Raw genomic sequence first — 16,345 nt, 5'->3', positions numbered from 1 at the left:
CAGTATGCCAGACTTTACATAAACATTTTCATCTATTCACTTCAACATACTTAGCAAATGATGGCTAATGTAATTCTTTTTAGTTGGGAAACAGACACATTTTCTATCATCTCTATAATTACATCACACAGTAGCACTGCCAGTAATAGCCCAAATAACCCAAACATTTTATTCTCAATATTGTGCCTCATCTATCAGGCCATACGACATGGTCAGAGGCAAAATCTTCCAACTCAGTACTCATGGAAAGCCACACAGCAGTAACACATCCCCTCCAACATCAATTCGTTCGTAACCAAGCACCTTTAGTAATTGAAGCAAAATGCTTTTTGGTTTGGGGGCAAAAGGGGAATTCCTTTTTTCTTTTTTTTTTTTTTCTTTTTTTTTTTTCTTTTTTTTTTTTTTTTCTTCCTTTCCTACTAACAATATGAATGCTAAAATTCCAGCCTACCATGAAAATGCATGTTAATTTTGTTTATTTAGCATTTAACTAAGAGTTTCTGTCGGGTTTAAGTGAAATACTGGGATGCAACACAAAAGGAAATCTTCGCTGCCACCTAGAGGTAAAATCTTGAAGAAACACAGGGGAAGAAAAATGCATCCCCTTTTCCCTTACTCACTTAGAAAGCCAAACTCTTTGCTTTCTCAAGGCATTAAAAAAAAAATAAAAGTGCTACAAATTGAAACATGTTGTTTTCAAAAATAAAAACATGAAAGAGATTTTAGACACTCAGACTACTATCTCCTCTTTGGTAGTGACCAGTGTCAAATGTCTCTGAATGTTAAGTACCAGGCACACAGAGCATAAAACCCAGCCTCTGGCAGCTGCAACTTACAGCAGAAATCTCCACACATCTTCGTGTTTAGCAGTCCTTGATGGATGCCCTCAATCAGTATAAATTCTCTCCAAACCAATTTCTATCATCAACTCAAAATTGTCTGTCCCAATGGGTTTCATAACTCACTGACAAGGTAAAACACTTTTCCCATACCTTTAATCCACTCCCAGCAGATGCCCTCTTAAACATGCAAGAGAATTGCCCTCTTCACCATAATGCCACATTTCTGTTGTAGTTTATTTTTCTCACCACCATCAATTTTCCAGTCTTGAAAAGGTTTAGTGTATGTTATTTATCTTCACTCAGAAGACATTTCATAGTCTTTGTCACCTTTTTTGCATTTTGGCATACCCTTTCTTGAGCTGATTGGACAAAACCCAGCAAAACATCCACAATGTAGGATGGTTTGGATTTACACACTAAAAAATGTTGAGGTTTGTTTTCTTCTATTCTTGTTCTAGTAATTCCTAACTTATCTTTTTGACAACTGCCAGTTGCTGAGCAATTAGGACAGTTTATAGAGATTCCAAGATTCCTACTCTGTGTCCTGAGTTACAATAAATGTCACTATTGTACATGAACTAGTTTTCCCTACATATATTATTTTTCCATTGTTAACACTAAACTGACACACATTTTTACTCACTAACATGAATTACTGTCAGTTCTTGCTTCTAATATTCTCCCTGCTATACCTGAAATATTATCATTTCAGTACTGTCTTTCTGTGCAGTTTATGAATATGTTGACTATCAGAGGTTCCTGTGAGATTCAGATGCTATCTCCATTATACTATTAAAAACTAGCTCACTGCTTTGCTACCTATCCACTTGCCACTTATTAACCTTGAGAATTTTCCTTGGTTTTCCATAGTTGGCACACAAAATCTGCTCTCACAAGATTCTTTTGTTAGAGACTGCTATCAAGGGGATTTTTTTTTTAAACTTACCTAGGTCTTTCCCTCCCATATGGGTCTCATCATTAAACAATCCAAATAGCATGAACCTATATAACAATATCTGACTAACAGACTGGAATATTATCCCTGACAAGAAATGTGGATGTTTTTTACAAAATTAGTAACCATGTGGGCAAACACATTACTTAACTGACATTTCTACATTTTGATCAGTTCAGCAGCTACATTTATGAATCTTCTGTGAAGCTTTACTCTAAAGTGGCATTGCACCCCTCTAGCATCACCAACAATTTCAGTGGTGGATTGCACATCGCTAACAAGGATTCTGCAATTTTAAAAATCATCCCCTTCAGAACTCTTAGAAACATACCATGCTGTTCTGGGAGACAGTTACCATTTTGTCTCTTTATTATCAAACTTCAATAAAGCCCAGGCTGATTTTTTTCCTTACCCATGATTCATTAAGCACATCTGTAAAGTGCAAACTTTCCCCAAATTCCTCCACGCTGAACACATGCAATGATCTGATGTTGGTTCAGCTTCATTCTATTGAAAAATGATGTCATACATAATTATCTACAGGTAAATGGCAAGCTTTTGATTTGTGATTATTTTTAATCAGCCAAGATAGACCATTATAGCCACTAGGAAGTTTTCTCAAAACCCGTTTTGACCTACCTCATTCTTACTCATAATTAAGTCACCAGAATTCCAACACTGTTTTCTATTGTCCTCATTTGAACATCATTTATGTTTTATGATTTTTTTTTAATTAAGTGAAGTTCTTTCACCCTTAGCTTGACTGAAAAAGGTATATAAAAATGCTTGTGATGCAAAAAGGTTTTCTCATGAGTACTGCATGTTTAATCCTGGTTTCGGAAAATGGTACTTTTCAAACAAACATCTTGCCTTTATAGTTCTTCACTCCTTTTCAGTGCACATCGTAACTTTTTGGGGCATATTTACATTTTTTGCAATTTAATATGACTATGATTGTTCTGCAGGGAGAGCTGTCTCACAAATTCATTAATTTTGTGTACACTGGTCACTGTCAAAGAATGATCTCTCACAGTAAAGTACGACCTGCCTTCTACGCTGGACTGAATCAAAATTTGCTTCTGCATGTGGGAGTTCTCTGATTATTCACTCAGAGAACCCACACAGTTCAAGACTTTGCACTGTATCACTCACTCAGCTCCCAGGTCTGATAGTCAGCTGACAGACAGGAAATCCCTCTTATTTACCAATAATAAGAGTATCAATCCATTGAGATTCTTTGACATTCACGAATCAAGTAGATAAGTTAAATACAAAGCTCCTGTCTCATTACCAACAAGATAAAGGAAGTTTAAACAATCCGTTCTAAAAGTACTCAGAGTATGCAGGTTTATAAAGTGGAAAAAGCACTACCAAGCTAAAAACACCGCTTGTTTCTCCTCCCTAATGCATGATTTGTTTTCTCGGTTTATTTCCAGATTACCAATACCTTCCGTCGTTCAATTCCAACTCGGATCCCCAAACCAAAGCCTGTAAGCACAACCAAAGCACCCGCCAAAATTCCTGCTGGACATCTCAACAAACCACTCCAAGACAGCCCTTCTGGAAAGATACGCATTATAAGGACTGTGTCTAAAGCCTGCCTTCAAAGTGGAGGGAGAAGGTAAAAACTTTTCTGTGATCTATGACATTAAAATGGATTTAAGCCATCTGAATCTCAGCAGCAGTTGTTTTGACTGGGGAAACATCAGAAACCATCCACATGGTCAGCACATCAACGGTCACCAATCACAGGACATCAGGACAGCCAAATTCTTAGGAGACAAAGTTTACTGCATGTCTGCAGGGACCATGCTCTGCTCTGTTTTTTCTGGAGCAGTTCCAGATTTTGCCACTCACAGCACAAGAGCACAGGACACAAATAGGTTTCTACTATAAATTCAATTCTGACATGCTCTACAAGGAACAATAGTAAGGTTATCTCAGTAGATTTATAAAAACATGGTCAATCACATGAAGAGGGGTTGCAGAAGGTGGCATTTTTTCAAAGTTGGTCTAGCCAAGAAGTGTCTTGGTATGGACACCTTAAGTTCAACACTAAGGGTGGAATGAAGAAAGGCATAGAGAAATCTGCTCTCGTATAATATATTGAATTTAGAGAAATGCACAGCAATCCTTTCTGTGCCAAGCATCACTTTAAAAGCATGACATGAAGATAAGCAACTCCCTCCTCAAGGACTTAACTAGTGTGATTATCTCCACTCCAATTCATGCAGATGTTATATTAGGAAAACAGATGCAAGAATCAAGATGGACATTGTTTGCATCAGCTGTATAAACTCTCACCGTTGGGACTACAGTATTTAGATTTCAGTTTACTAAAACAGTATTTTAGAACTGATTAAAATTAGTATCAAGCTTAACAGTAAGTTGTGGCTTACACAGAAGTACAACTTTATTCTTGCATTCCTTCACAATTTTGCCCTTACTTTGAACTCCTCTCATTCACTTATAATATGTAACCAGATTCATGGCTCCTAGTGAAGGGTGGTTTTTTTCAACTGAAGTCTTTGCACAAGAAATTCTAGTTCATGCATGACAGAATTTGCGTTTTTGCTTTTCTTAAAGCGTAACTTCTTTAAATGAATTAAAATTCAAGGTTTCCCTTCAGCCAACACACACACAAAAAACCTCAAACAAAACACACAAACAAAAACATTACAAGAGACTATGCTTGTTGTTTCCAATTTTCTGAAAAATAGCAATTGTTGCTCTGCAAGAAAATTTCTCACTGTTCTACAGAACGTTAGAAAGACTAACAAAATGCTACAACTACAGCAAGGAACCCCCACACAAGAATCCTGTAATACCAACTAACACTAGTTACTGCTTTAAAATATAAAAATTAATTTATTTCTCTGGTATTAATGTCTCCCTCATTCTTCTTCCCCTAACAGAGTGCATTCCAACAGTCTAAATGGCTCAACTGATAATACGTGGGAAAACTCCTTACACATAGGTGTTTCTTTAAGAACTGCCAAATCCTAATTCCTAAAAAAAAGCAAAAGCTGGTGGTGAACACAGTGCCATAGCCAGAACTGCTATCCTTTAGCTGAAGCAAGGAGAGATTCTGATGCTTTCAGTTACCCGACTTTTCCCTTTTATTTCACAGCTAAAAATTTACCTTAACCACTGAGACAGTACAACATGTTAGCACTGCTGTGCGACTGGTTTTGCAAATCCTCAAGAAACCTATGCCTTCCTCAACAGCTTCACAAGAAATTCTCAAAAAGTACTTTTAAAAAAAGTTTTAAAAGATGAGTCTACTGAAGACACACCTGCATTAATATGCAGACATTAAAGAATTACTTTTCCACCGTAAAAAGGAAAGTCTTCCCGTTGTATTCACTAGATGTGCAGCTATCAAGTTCTGAGTGTCTGTATCATGTATGCTCAGATCCCAACACAGCTCACAGAAGCCCACCATTGCAACTCGCAGAATGAATGGACACTGATGTGAAGAAACACAGATTTCAAAAAGCAGCTGTCAACTTGGCATGCTTATCAGAAAGATCTTCAAGGACTGACCAAGTTCTGTTACAAGGAACAGCAAGCCATGGATGAGCCAAAATAAAGATACAAACCTCTTCACACAGAGCCCAGCACAGACCTCAGCTCTGATCAAGCAACAGCGCTCCCAACTGAATGCACTACCATGAAGAGTCTGCTTCTCAATAGCAGCAAATCACACATTACAATTTCATGTTAACTGGCACCCTTCAGTATGCAGAAAGAAAAGAGAACCCCTGGCAAAAGATACCAAATCCTGCAATAGCATCCTTTGCTTTAGAGCCCACACAGGACCCCACAAGCACTGCCAAATCATCCTCTGTGGTCCCACATTATACTTCTCATCTATTTGTGCTGCTGACATACAAGAGTTTTGTTCCTGTCTTGCAATGACACAATCAGTTTCTACCTAAGAGGGCCATGCCCCTCATAGGTAGATCCTACTTAAGGATCTAAAACTGACAGATGGGGATACTACACTCCTACAGGATTAAGGACGATACAGAAAGCATGAAGAATGAACGACAAGGAGTGGTAACTAAAAAGGAGGAAACTGGAAGAATTTGTGAAAAATAGAATTCCATCCCTCTCCCTCAAACTGACTGGGAGATGAGGCACACTGGTTACAGGCAAGATCCCGACATTTATAGCGCTGTGAGTGTTTCTCTTTTCTGTTCACGGAGGGAAGCGGAAAGTTGGTGTCCTTCACCAGTATGAAATAAACTCCTCCGAATTCCTTATCCTTCCCCTTGTAATTCTGAATGCAATGTAAAAATCACATGAAAGACTGGACAAAGTTGTGGCACAAACGGGAAAAAAGGAAGGTAAGGAAGTCCGGCAGTTGCATGACGTGGGACATGTAACACTAAACTGCGCTGCTAAGTAGAGAACGACGCCTAACCACTCCCTTCACAAATCGCATCTCAAAGGTTTGCTGAAGACCATCATCAGGCAAGACTGTTTAGGTTTTGTCACGTGACAAGGAAAAAAGATGGGTAATCCCTTCAGCATTTTTTTTCCCTGGGTTTTCTGGGCTTTTTTTACACCTACATATCACTTGCAGCAGGGTAAACATTCATGTCTTAAGGTGAGAGCAATTACCTTTAATCTTTAATAGGGACTCTAAAATAATGACTTCCAATGATATGGCCAAAAGCAAATTTAGAATTACATATCCGTACACCAGGATATATATTTATATATATTTTGTGTTTTCATACTCTTTAGGTGGAGTGTATGAACGATGTTCATATTCACTTTAAAAGTAGCCTTTTCTAACTACAAGCGGCTAAAATCTAACACTTTTTTGAGAGCTAAGTTCTGATGAAGATTCTGTAGTCAGAGCTTATTCTAGGGTTAATTTTAAAGGATGTGGCAAAAGATCAGTATTTCAAAAGTACATTTTGAATTCTGCAGTTATGGCAGAGATGTTATTTTTAAATAGGTCAGCAAATGAGGTTGGATAGTATTTTTTTTAACGAAACTTGATGTTTCACAGAAATAAAACTGACCAAGTCTTTCAAAGGTGCTCGCTAATGTGCAATTATTTTCTTGTATTGCTGCCTACATCATACATTGTGAACCCTGATTTCCCCTCCTACGCCAACTGATTTTAAAGCATTTTACAGTATCGACGAGATGTTGTGCAAATTAACCTTTGATTTTACCGGTTTTCATGGAAAATAACTACATAAAATAAAAGTAACAAATGTTTTATGTTTACTGATAGCTTGTGTCAACTTCATCCAACAACAGGCTCCATAAAAAGAACCTGCCAACAAGTTTACAAAGGTGGGCTGCAGACAGCAGAGTACCTGGTTTGCACAACACACACAAAGAATGTTCTTGGAGTAAAGTATACAGGATTGGGTTAGACACCTCCAGAGGTTATGTTCCACCTGAATTCTTTCAGTAGCTCAAAAATACTGTTGCAAAAATCCCAAGGGGTTTTTCATAACTGGAAAAGTTGTCATTCACAGTCTCACCTCAAAGTCAGATGGTTCATCCATTATGTCAAAAGTTTATCATCAAAGTCTTGCTCTATATCCAGTCTCTAAAGGAAAGCTGCCAACATTGTACCAGTCAGCTAACCACCCACCCCAAATGAAACCTGAGGCTGCTGAATGTGCAGGTAGGCTCTTAAGAAAAATTCCTAATGAAGAGCATTGGAACTGGGACTGCTTAAGGAACCCACATGAGACTAAAAATAAAAATTAAAAGCTCAGAAGCCTAATTAGGTCTTGTGAGCCCCCTTTATTACATATATACAATTTTTATATTGCTTTCTCTCTAACTATTCTCCAAGTAGCTTTCAAAGGAAATAAGCACCAATTATCAAGACACTAAAGAAACTGGAGTCTTTGCAGAGGTACACATAACTCCCAGTAGTTCCCAACTCTAGCCAATATTGTATTTAAAAGAAATTCAAAAAACAATCAATAAAATAGGGCACCATAAAGTCTAAAGTCATTTTAGGTGCCTAGATCTACCTAAATTTTCACACTAAATGTAAGCATCACAGACAAAACATCTTACAGCTCGTGGTTTCAAGACACATTGAAAAAATACAAGTGTATGAGCCAGGTATAACAACTATCAGGGAAAAAGAAGACAAATCAGTCACAGCACCATACTCCAAAGAGCAATGGCTGGAGAGAACTTTTTAACTCCTGCCCTTTACAGTAACACATGGCAAGGGTGATGCGACACACCCCAGTGAGCACATGGGTGATGCTTTTCAAGTACCACAGATACTTTTCCCCCCAAAGGCTCTACTATGGATTTACTGTTTCCTAAGCCTTACAGAACAGCAAATAAGTTAATGCCAAACACAATCACAGGATATTCTGGGGTGGAAGGAACCCACAAGGATCATACATTATGCAAAAGCCTTTCATCAAATAAACTCTTGAGAAGAAGATAGAGTTTGAAAGGTAAATGAATGCAAGGGAAAGCTGAGCTCTGAATTCAAATCAAGAGGATTTCCCATTCCCCTCGCCTCACTTTTTAAACTCTGCATAAATATATTTTTGTTAAGTGGGTTCCTGTTGTTACCTAGGTCCTGGCATTTACGTTTGCCGCTCCATCGTCTACCCCAGGGCTCTGATCGGAGACTGGACATCACCTCGCCGCAGAGATTCTGCTTACAAGAAAACCCGCCCTCGGTAGCAAGCAGGGAAAAGCAGGCACAGGGGGAAAAGCGAGAGTGGAAAACCTGGAGAAATAAATTAAAAGCAGAGAAGGGAAAGGCGGAGGGTGGAAGTGGGGAAAAAAAATTAAAGAAAACCCAAATCCAACGGAAGGAGGGCAGGAAAGGAAGGTGGAGGGCAAGCTCTCAGGCAAAAAAGCCTCAATCCCAGCGTGAGGAGCGATCTCCAGGAGAGGAGTACCTGGCGTGTCGCCCGCCCCGGTCTCGGTGTCCCACCACGGCTCCTCCAGCGTGTCCCCCATGCCGCCGCCGCCGCCGCGCCTGCGCACTGCCCGCGGGGCCGGGCCGGGCGGGGCCCGCGCTGCCGGGGGGCGGCGCTGCCTCGGGCGCGGCTGCTGTCACAGTGCATCTCACAAAATACTCTTCTGAAAGAGAAGTAGGCCTCCGGATGCTTTTTTTTTTTTTTTTTTTTTTTTTTTTAAGTGGAAAATATAAAAGTGAGAGAAAGAGGAAAGGAATTAAAAGTGTTATCCCGTTCTTCAGAACATTCACTTAATTTCCTCAAGCCGGTTTCATACCGTGAAATACCTGTTTTCTTGGTGGAGGTAATTCACGTAATCTTTTCTGAGGAACAGCTAGGCGCTTGCAGAGGGTGCCCCGTACCTTGGGATGGGTGTTCTCGGCCCCTTGGGGCCGGAGCCTGCAGGACAAGCGTGCCTATCCTGTATCTCTTCCCGCAGGAGCCGTCCTGCTCCCAGCCTGCGCGTTACCTGCTGGAGCACATCCCCAGTCAAGCCGTGGAAGCGAACCAGACCAGTGTAAGGACTGGGATTTCTCCTAAGGCGGCACTGTTATTCCGTGAATAACCCGCTCCGGTGATTTTTCTCAACTTCCATTGAAGTATACTATTTTTTTCCCCCTTTGAGGATACAGGTGGGTAAGGAACGTGCATGACAGAGAGCACTAGTGTCGTTCTGCCCAGGGCGGCTAGTGGACGTCACCAAGAGATTTTTAGCCCTTGGAAACGCCGTGAAACCTGTGAATTTCCCCGACTCGCGGAATCCGTCCAACCTGTGACACGTTAAACACCGTGGGGGAAGTCACTTAACGATCCAACCTACATCTGGCAAAACCGTTCAGCTTTCTGAAAACCCAAAACATTCAAAGCCCCGGCAGAGCTGCCCCCTCCCCTACTCCAGGGGCGCTGCCCCAGCCGCTCCCTCCGCGGCCGCCCCGCCCTCGGCCCGGCCCGGCCCGGCCCGGCCCGGCCCGGCTTCCGCGCTTTGCGGCCCGCGCCCTCAGCCCGGCGGCGGGGAGGCGGGGACGGGCCCGGGAAGGGGCCGGGAAGGGGCCGGGGAGGGGCCGGGGAGGGGCCGGCTTCGGGAGGAGCGGCCTCGCCGGGAAACACCTCCCAACGCGCTTTACGGCCGGGCGAGCGGGCACGTCAACAGCTATGGCGGAAGGGGAAGAGGCGCCGCCGCCGCCGGGCAGCTGGTGAGTTATGGGGGTGTGGGCGCCCTCCCTCCCGCTCGGCTCCCTCCCCTCCGCAGCGGGGACGAGGGGAGAGGGGCCGGAACGCCCCGCCCGCCGCCGCTCGCCCGCCGGGACCCGCCGCGCTCGGGGCTGTGCGGGTGGCGCTGGGAGCCCGCCGGGAGCCCCCCGCCGACGCCGGCGGCGGCTCCGGCTCTCCTGGGAGGAAAGGGCCCGTCAAAACACGGGCCGGACACAGAACCAGGGCCCTGCCCAGCCTGGAGCCAAGCGGTCTCACCGGTTCTAATGACAGCTTTAATACGCGGTAGGAGCTGCTCCAGGAGCCTGCCTGGAGTGGAGTTGCTTTGTTCAGTCAGCTTCCCCTGTCGCTGCGTGCTTGCTCTCGGAAACAGGTGACACCAGTAGGTCCTGCCTCGTTTTCTGAATGATTTTGCTCACCACCCTTCTTTAGCGCAGCTATTACTTATAATAGATTTTACGTTGAACCTCTAGGACAAGAATGGAAACTATTTCTGGAGCGTGTATAGGATCGTTTTGATGGTTACAGTGATGTGATTTTAGTATCTGCTAGGTGCGTATTCACTCAAGATTGCCGAGGCTTAAATAAACATTGTGTTTAAACACTGAAACTATTCTTACTGCACCCAACATCTCCATTTGCGTCTTCACTTTGTTGTTGTCTTTGCGCGTCTGCATTGCATGTGATTTCTTTCTGTGGCTCTGTGCCACACCATTGCTCTTTGTCCTTTCCACGTATATGCTTTTCAAGCCATTGCTTTACAGACGTGCCTTTTTATGATCACTTCCAACCTGATGGTTTTGCTTTTAGGCTCTGTTTGATGTGGTAGATTCCAAGTTTCCTGCAGACTGAGCCTAGCCTTCTTTGTGCTTAGTTATCTCACTGATAAAACATGCCTGAACACACACACAGGTGTAGGTGGAACCTCTCCTTTGTCTAGGTTGGTTCTACAAATACAGTTCTTGGTTAAAACAGCTGAGTATCATTAACTAGAAAATGAAAGTTAGTTGGTGTCATTTTTTATTCTTAGTTTGTTTTGGGGGGGGGGTTTGTTTTTTGGTTTTTTTTTCTTTTAGCTTCAAAATTTATGACGCTCTTTCTATAAGCAGAGTATTGTATAAACATTATTTCTAAACACTGGCCTGACTGTTGGGCCATGTAATTACAAAGTGAGGGATGGACTCACTGACAGTGCACTCCTGACACTTTGGAATATAACCCTGGTCATTGAATAAGAGCCATACTTCAAATACCTCTGGAAAAAATACTTCAGATGACTTCCATTACTAATGTTGGAATAATATTGCTGTCTCCCAGACCTCAACAAACTTCTCTAGAATTTCTGTTAAGGATGAGGACAAGTGTGTTTCCAGACACATTCCAAGGCACAGCCTGTTTGTTGATATTCTGCTTGCAGCTTCAAAACTATAGTAAATTTTATGTGCTGATGGTGCTAGAAAATGCAAACCTGAAGGCATTTGTTAAAACAGATCTAAGTCTTTATGGGAACGATTAAAGAGTTCTATACTTACATGCTACATTAATATGTGACAGTGCATCCTGTTACTAGAGCTGTGTGCTGTGAATGACACAGTTGCATTCCTTATTGCTTACTTAGGAACCTCACGTGGCTTTTTGGGTTTGTTTTCTTGTTTGGTTTTTTATTTAAAAGCCAGTTTCAGTGGAGTATTTGCTTTTTCATTTATGGATTTAAAGTGTTGTCTTGCATTCATATTTCAATGCTGTGAACAGTTGTTGTTGAAAGAGCTTTCTGGTGTAAATTATTGCACTACCGTATTTTGAAGTAAATAGGATTTCAAATTTTAAAAATACCCAAACATATAATGATACATGTGTATGCCTGAGCTTTGTTGGGAGCAAAACTGGCAGTGCTAATTCCATGTCCTCTCTTCACTTCCTTAGGAGGATTAAAAGGCAGATGGAATTTTGTGTTCAGAGGCTGTTGCAGCACCTTGAGTATGTAGAATCCAGATGTGGGTCTGACATAAATCCTCACTAACATAAAATTCCCTGTTTGTTTTCCCGGTGTTAAGTTGTCATGCAGTGCTGGTATCAGTGATTTGGGTGGGTGGAAATTATGATTATTTAATTATGAATTAAACCCTTCAACATCTGTACTGACTGTTTTTGCTCAACAAAAACCAGGAAACTTTGCCACTGCACAATAAAATAAAATTAAAAAGAAAACCCAGCATCACCACCACCCCAAACTTATATAGAGAGAAAGATGAGAGTGTAGTTTCTTTTTCTTCAGTAGATTCAAGAAGTTGTTATCTACACTTTTGATTTAAAAAGGAGCAAAATCAGATGGACTTTGTTTGCTAATATTTCTTTTGAGCTGTTTGGCATATACTCAAAAGCTAATTTGAGAAACTGCCAGCACTATTTTGTTCTGGAGGACATATTTGTCCAAAGCTAAGGATTCTGTGAGACACAGAGGAGGCAGGCTGCTTTCAAACTGCTGTAAAATCTTCTTTCTTTTTTTTTCTTTTTTTTGGTCTGCTTATTTGTGTATTTTAATCATAATTTCAGTCAATGCAATGCATCTAGTCAGTAGACTGTATGGACAGAAATAAGATGGCCTGTTCCTAGTTAAAATGTTTGTAATTGGAAGTTATAGATTTTTCTCTCCTCATTTATCAAGGAAATCGATGATTTGGACCTTATTTTTCTTGTCCAGATTTTCAAGCAGATTAATGGTTATGAATTAATTTCTAAAACCTTTTTGCAGATGTTTGTTTAATACTCAAGCTTCAGGAAACTTGATCAAGTAGTAATTTTTAAGATCTGTACTTGGAAAATCAGGACCTCAAGTAACTAAATATAACTGTAACCACAGATGGAATTGTTCCTGGGCGTTTAAATTTGCATTGGAATAACTCATTTTATGGGTCCCAAAACGCACTGCAACTGCCTAAGACAGCAGGGTGACAAATGTAGTTTCCGTGTATCTTTCCCATTCTCACTATCTGGCTAATTAGTACATGGAGCCATAGTATTTATTCTGAAAGCCCAAGAACGGAAAAGTCCTTTCCAGTTAAGCATGAAATTGAAGAAAAAATGTCAGGGAATTGTTTTTCTCCAAAATTCTGGAGAATAATAAATGGTTCAGTCGTGTGCTGGATACAATGGATATTTTAAGGCAAATGTGAGGGATTGATTTTTGTTTGTTTGCTTTCAATAGAGAACAAACACTCATTAATTTCAATTCAATGTAGCTCTTGTTGAGGCTTTTTCCTGGTAGTCAGGAAAATCCGGAATTAAAAGTAGGAACCGTAGTAGTGACTTCTATAAAAGTATGAAATTGATTGCAGTATTCTTAACACTTTATGTAGTTTATTGATCACTTACTATTATCTTTTCCTGATGTTCACATTCCCTTCACTAGTATTGATGACTGATTATTACCAAGTATCTCAGTCGTATATAAATAATACTTAGAAAAAGTGGTTTAAGCTGAATTCCAACAGTTGATCAATTTTTTCTTGCTGCCAGCTTACACATCTTAAGTTTAGAAAGGTCCTGTTTAATATCTGTGAAGATAACTACTTATTGATTATGTCACCAGACTGGCATGGATGTAAGAGATCCTTCTGTAAGTATGGAGATTTACTGCCGATACACTAACAGGAACATTTTGTATCATGACATTTTGAACAGTATATCATGTGGGGATTTACCTTTCAGGCCATGGCTGGGGTGTAAGCTGGAATTCTCCACATCTAACCAAAATTCTGAGTAGCACCTATAAACAGGCAGTGAAGCCATGGCAGAGCAGAAAGTACAGATGTTCTGGTGTGGAGGAGTTTGCCCATAGGGAGAAGTGCTGCTTTCTGTTCAAAATAAGTGTAATAATTGTCCATGTGAACAGAGGACTTCCTAGCTGCTCTTCACTGCTGAAAGACAAGGATCCAGATTGCTAGCAGTTTGCTGGAATATTTATAGAACAACTGACAGAAATAAGGTAAAACACAGCGAGTGGACATGTGTTAAAGTGTTGAAATCACTTTCATGTTTTGTGCTTTGCAAGTTAGCCTGAACAAAAAGTTTATTAGAAAAGAATTTGCTTGATCTTTGAAAAATCCTTACAGCCTATGAGCGATCTTGCAGTTGATGGAGGAAATGAGCACCTAATTGAATCACAGCAGAACAAAGCATTTTCCCCCCCTGCTGTCATTTCATTTAACTCCTTGTTGGTAACTCATCACATCTCTTCATGTGGCAGATGGGCATGTCAGTGTCTTGCTTTGTGAGGTGAAGTAGTAAAACTGGCATTTGCCTCTCATCTTTACAGTGTAGAAAGTGGAGGTGACAGCCCTTGGAAGAAGTTTTTGCAGATGGTGAGATACTGTCAAGCAGCAGAAGCACACGTTTGCAAGATAACACGTTGAAGTTGGTGTTAACCCGTGCACAGCTTTTTGAATGCTGGGTACTAGTAACTGGTAGAATTAGTCCTTGTGGGTTTGTGAAACATTCTTTGCCAGATGATTCTGTAGTTAGTGTAGATGTAATTTTAAGTGTTGGTTCAAGTAAAAATTACTTTTTTATTCTCAAAAGAGTTTCTTTGGGCGACATAGAAATGAAGTTAGAGTATTTCAATTTAAGACCTTTCTAGAAATGGAACATGTACACAGCTGTTGCATTCATCTCCACATACCTGTTCAATACTTGGATGTAGTTGTAGCAACTAGTTATATTTTGCATGCTGTAATCTAAGGCCTGGCTGTTGCTCTCTGGTCTGTTTTTCATACTCAGTGTTCACAGAAACGTGCAATATGTCTAAGAGCACCTCATTCTCTCCAGCTGATGTTTGATGTTGGCTTCTGTTGAAACTAGATCGTCTTAGAGTTCATGCAGTTCTGCTGAGAGTTATGAGGTTTCTTTGTGTAGATGCCCTGGAAATACTTGATTTTTATTCAGGGCTAACTGATCCATTCATTTAACTTCTCAGGCTTTGACCATTATGTACACAACTGGACAACAGGATAGATGATGGAAGTGCAAGTGTGCTTCCATACTCTTCTTCCCCTCCATTTCTGTCTCGGGAAAGGGATTGGCAACCTGTGCAACCTGTAGGCCTATACAAAACAGACTTTGGAAATTTTTTTTTCTTTTTTTGTAATACTAAAAATGTGAGAAAATAAGGCAAACCAGTCTCTTTGTAATCTATGCTTTCTTTCGTGCAAATTTGCAAAAATACTTGAAGAAAATAGAGTTGTGCCCCAGTGTCTATTCGAAATATGATTTAAAATGCAAACCAAAAAGTAGTGACAAAGAAGCTGCCTGATACAATGCAAGGCAAATGCTTATTCTTCAGACCTGTAAATACTTCAAGAAGTCTTGAGTAAAGCCAGCCAAATATCTGCACACCTTCTTCCAGGTCTGGGATTTTAATCCATTTGTCCAAAAGGATGTTATTTAGAAAATCAGAAATGTGTGTTTGAAGTTTTCAGGAGACCAAACTTGTGAATCCTTATATCAAGGAGTTAGTTATGGATATATGGAAATTAAAGTCGGCAAGAGTTCCACAGCTGACATTCTTTTTCTGTGGCTTTTTGAATTGACTACATAGTAGTCCTGGAGTAATTGAGAATTAAACTGGTAGTAGTTCAACATCTGTTACTCCATGTGTATAAATACATGTGTTATTCACCAGGATTGCATCTTCCCACATGAATATCTGTCCTGGAGGTTCTGTGTTTTGCTCTGGCTGTGTACCCCCTGGATGTGTGTTTAGCTCACCAGGTATCTGAAGCAAAGCCTTTCCTAAGGCAGATGTCAGAGCAAGTAGAGAAGAATTTAAAGGATATAGCAAGGGAGAAGTTTTGCCTATGGGACCTATGTGTCACTGCCATTGCTATTTTTCCAGTGAACCTGTTTTGCCACTGCTCTGCTCCATGATATTGAAATCCTGAAATCGTCAGATGTGGTTCTCCCATTACTGACAGCATGGAAACATTGAACCAGTCTGCAGAAGCTATCAGAGAGATTGTAAAGTAATCATTCCTGAATGCTGAATTTCTTCTTATCTATAATGCTTGCGAACTTTTGTTGTCTTACTACAGCAATTGTCATTAATGTTTGTCTCATCAATTTGTGTATTTTTCTACTCTCTGGGTTAACATTTTTGTATGTTTTAACTCAGACTTGTGCATATGTCCACACTTAAAATAATAGAACTGTATATAAATTTGAGTTTGACCAAAAGGTCTTTTCCCATTTCAGGGAAGGTGAGATTAAAAGCTGACTGTTCTAAACCTTCGAAACAAGTGTTCTGTTTTCTAGGACATCTAATATTTTATTTAAAATGATAACTCCACTGTCTAATTTAGGTGCACTGT

General features: G+C 40.5%; 2 protein-coding genes across 5 annotated transcripts in view; one reads left to right on the top strand and one right to left on the bottom strand.

Moving 5' to 3' along the window:
* Nucleotides 1–9,066, bottom strand: part of CMSS1 (cms1 ribosomal small subunit homolog) — a 221,130-nt gene extending 212,064 nt beyond the window's left edge. The window contains exon 1 of one of the 3 annotated variants that reach the window (XM_066175200.1): nt 8,715–9,066. In XM_066175200.1, the coding sequence (XP_066031297.1) occupies nt 8,715–8,882 (168 nt within the window). In that variant the 5' untranslated portion in view covers nt 8,883–9,066. The remainder of the gene's footprint in view (nt 1–8,714) is intronic. The other 2 variants (XM_066175203.1, XM_066175205.1) reach the window with 2 other exon arrangements.
* An 808-nt stretch (nt 9,067–9,874) lies between these two features.
* Nucleotides 9,875–16,345, top strand: part of TBC1D23 (TBC1 domain family member 23) — a 31,968-nt gene continuing 25,497 nt past the window's right edge. For both annotated transcript variants that reach the window (XM_066175194.1, XM_066175192.1), the window contains exon 1: nt 9,875–9,967. In XM_066175194.1, the coding sequence (XP_066031291.1) occupies nt 9,927–9,967 (41 nt within the window). In that variant the 5' untranslated portion in view covers nt 9,875–9,926. The remainder of the gene's footprint in view (nt 9,968–16,345) is intronic.

This window comes from Chamaea fasciata, unplaced genomic scaffold (assembly GCF_029207755.1).
Source record: "Chamaea fasciata isolate MVZ Bird 193981 ecotype frontalis unplaced genomic scaffold, bChaFas1.0.hap1 SCAF_2, whole genome shotgun sequence".
NCBI classification, from domain to species: domain Eukaryota; kingdom Metazoa; phylum Chordata; class Aves; order Passeriformes; family Sylviidae; genus Chamaea; species Chamaea fasciata.
The sequence above is the reverse complement of the archived record's forward strand: the minus strand, read 5'-3'. Positions and strand labels throughout refer to the sequence as shown.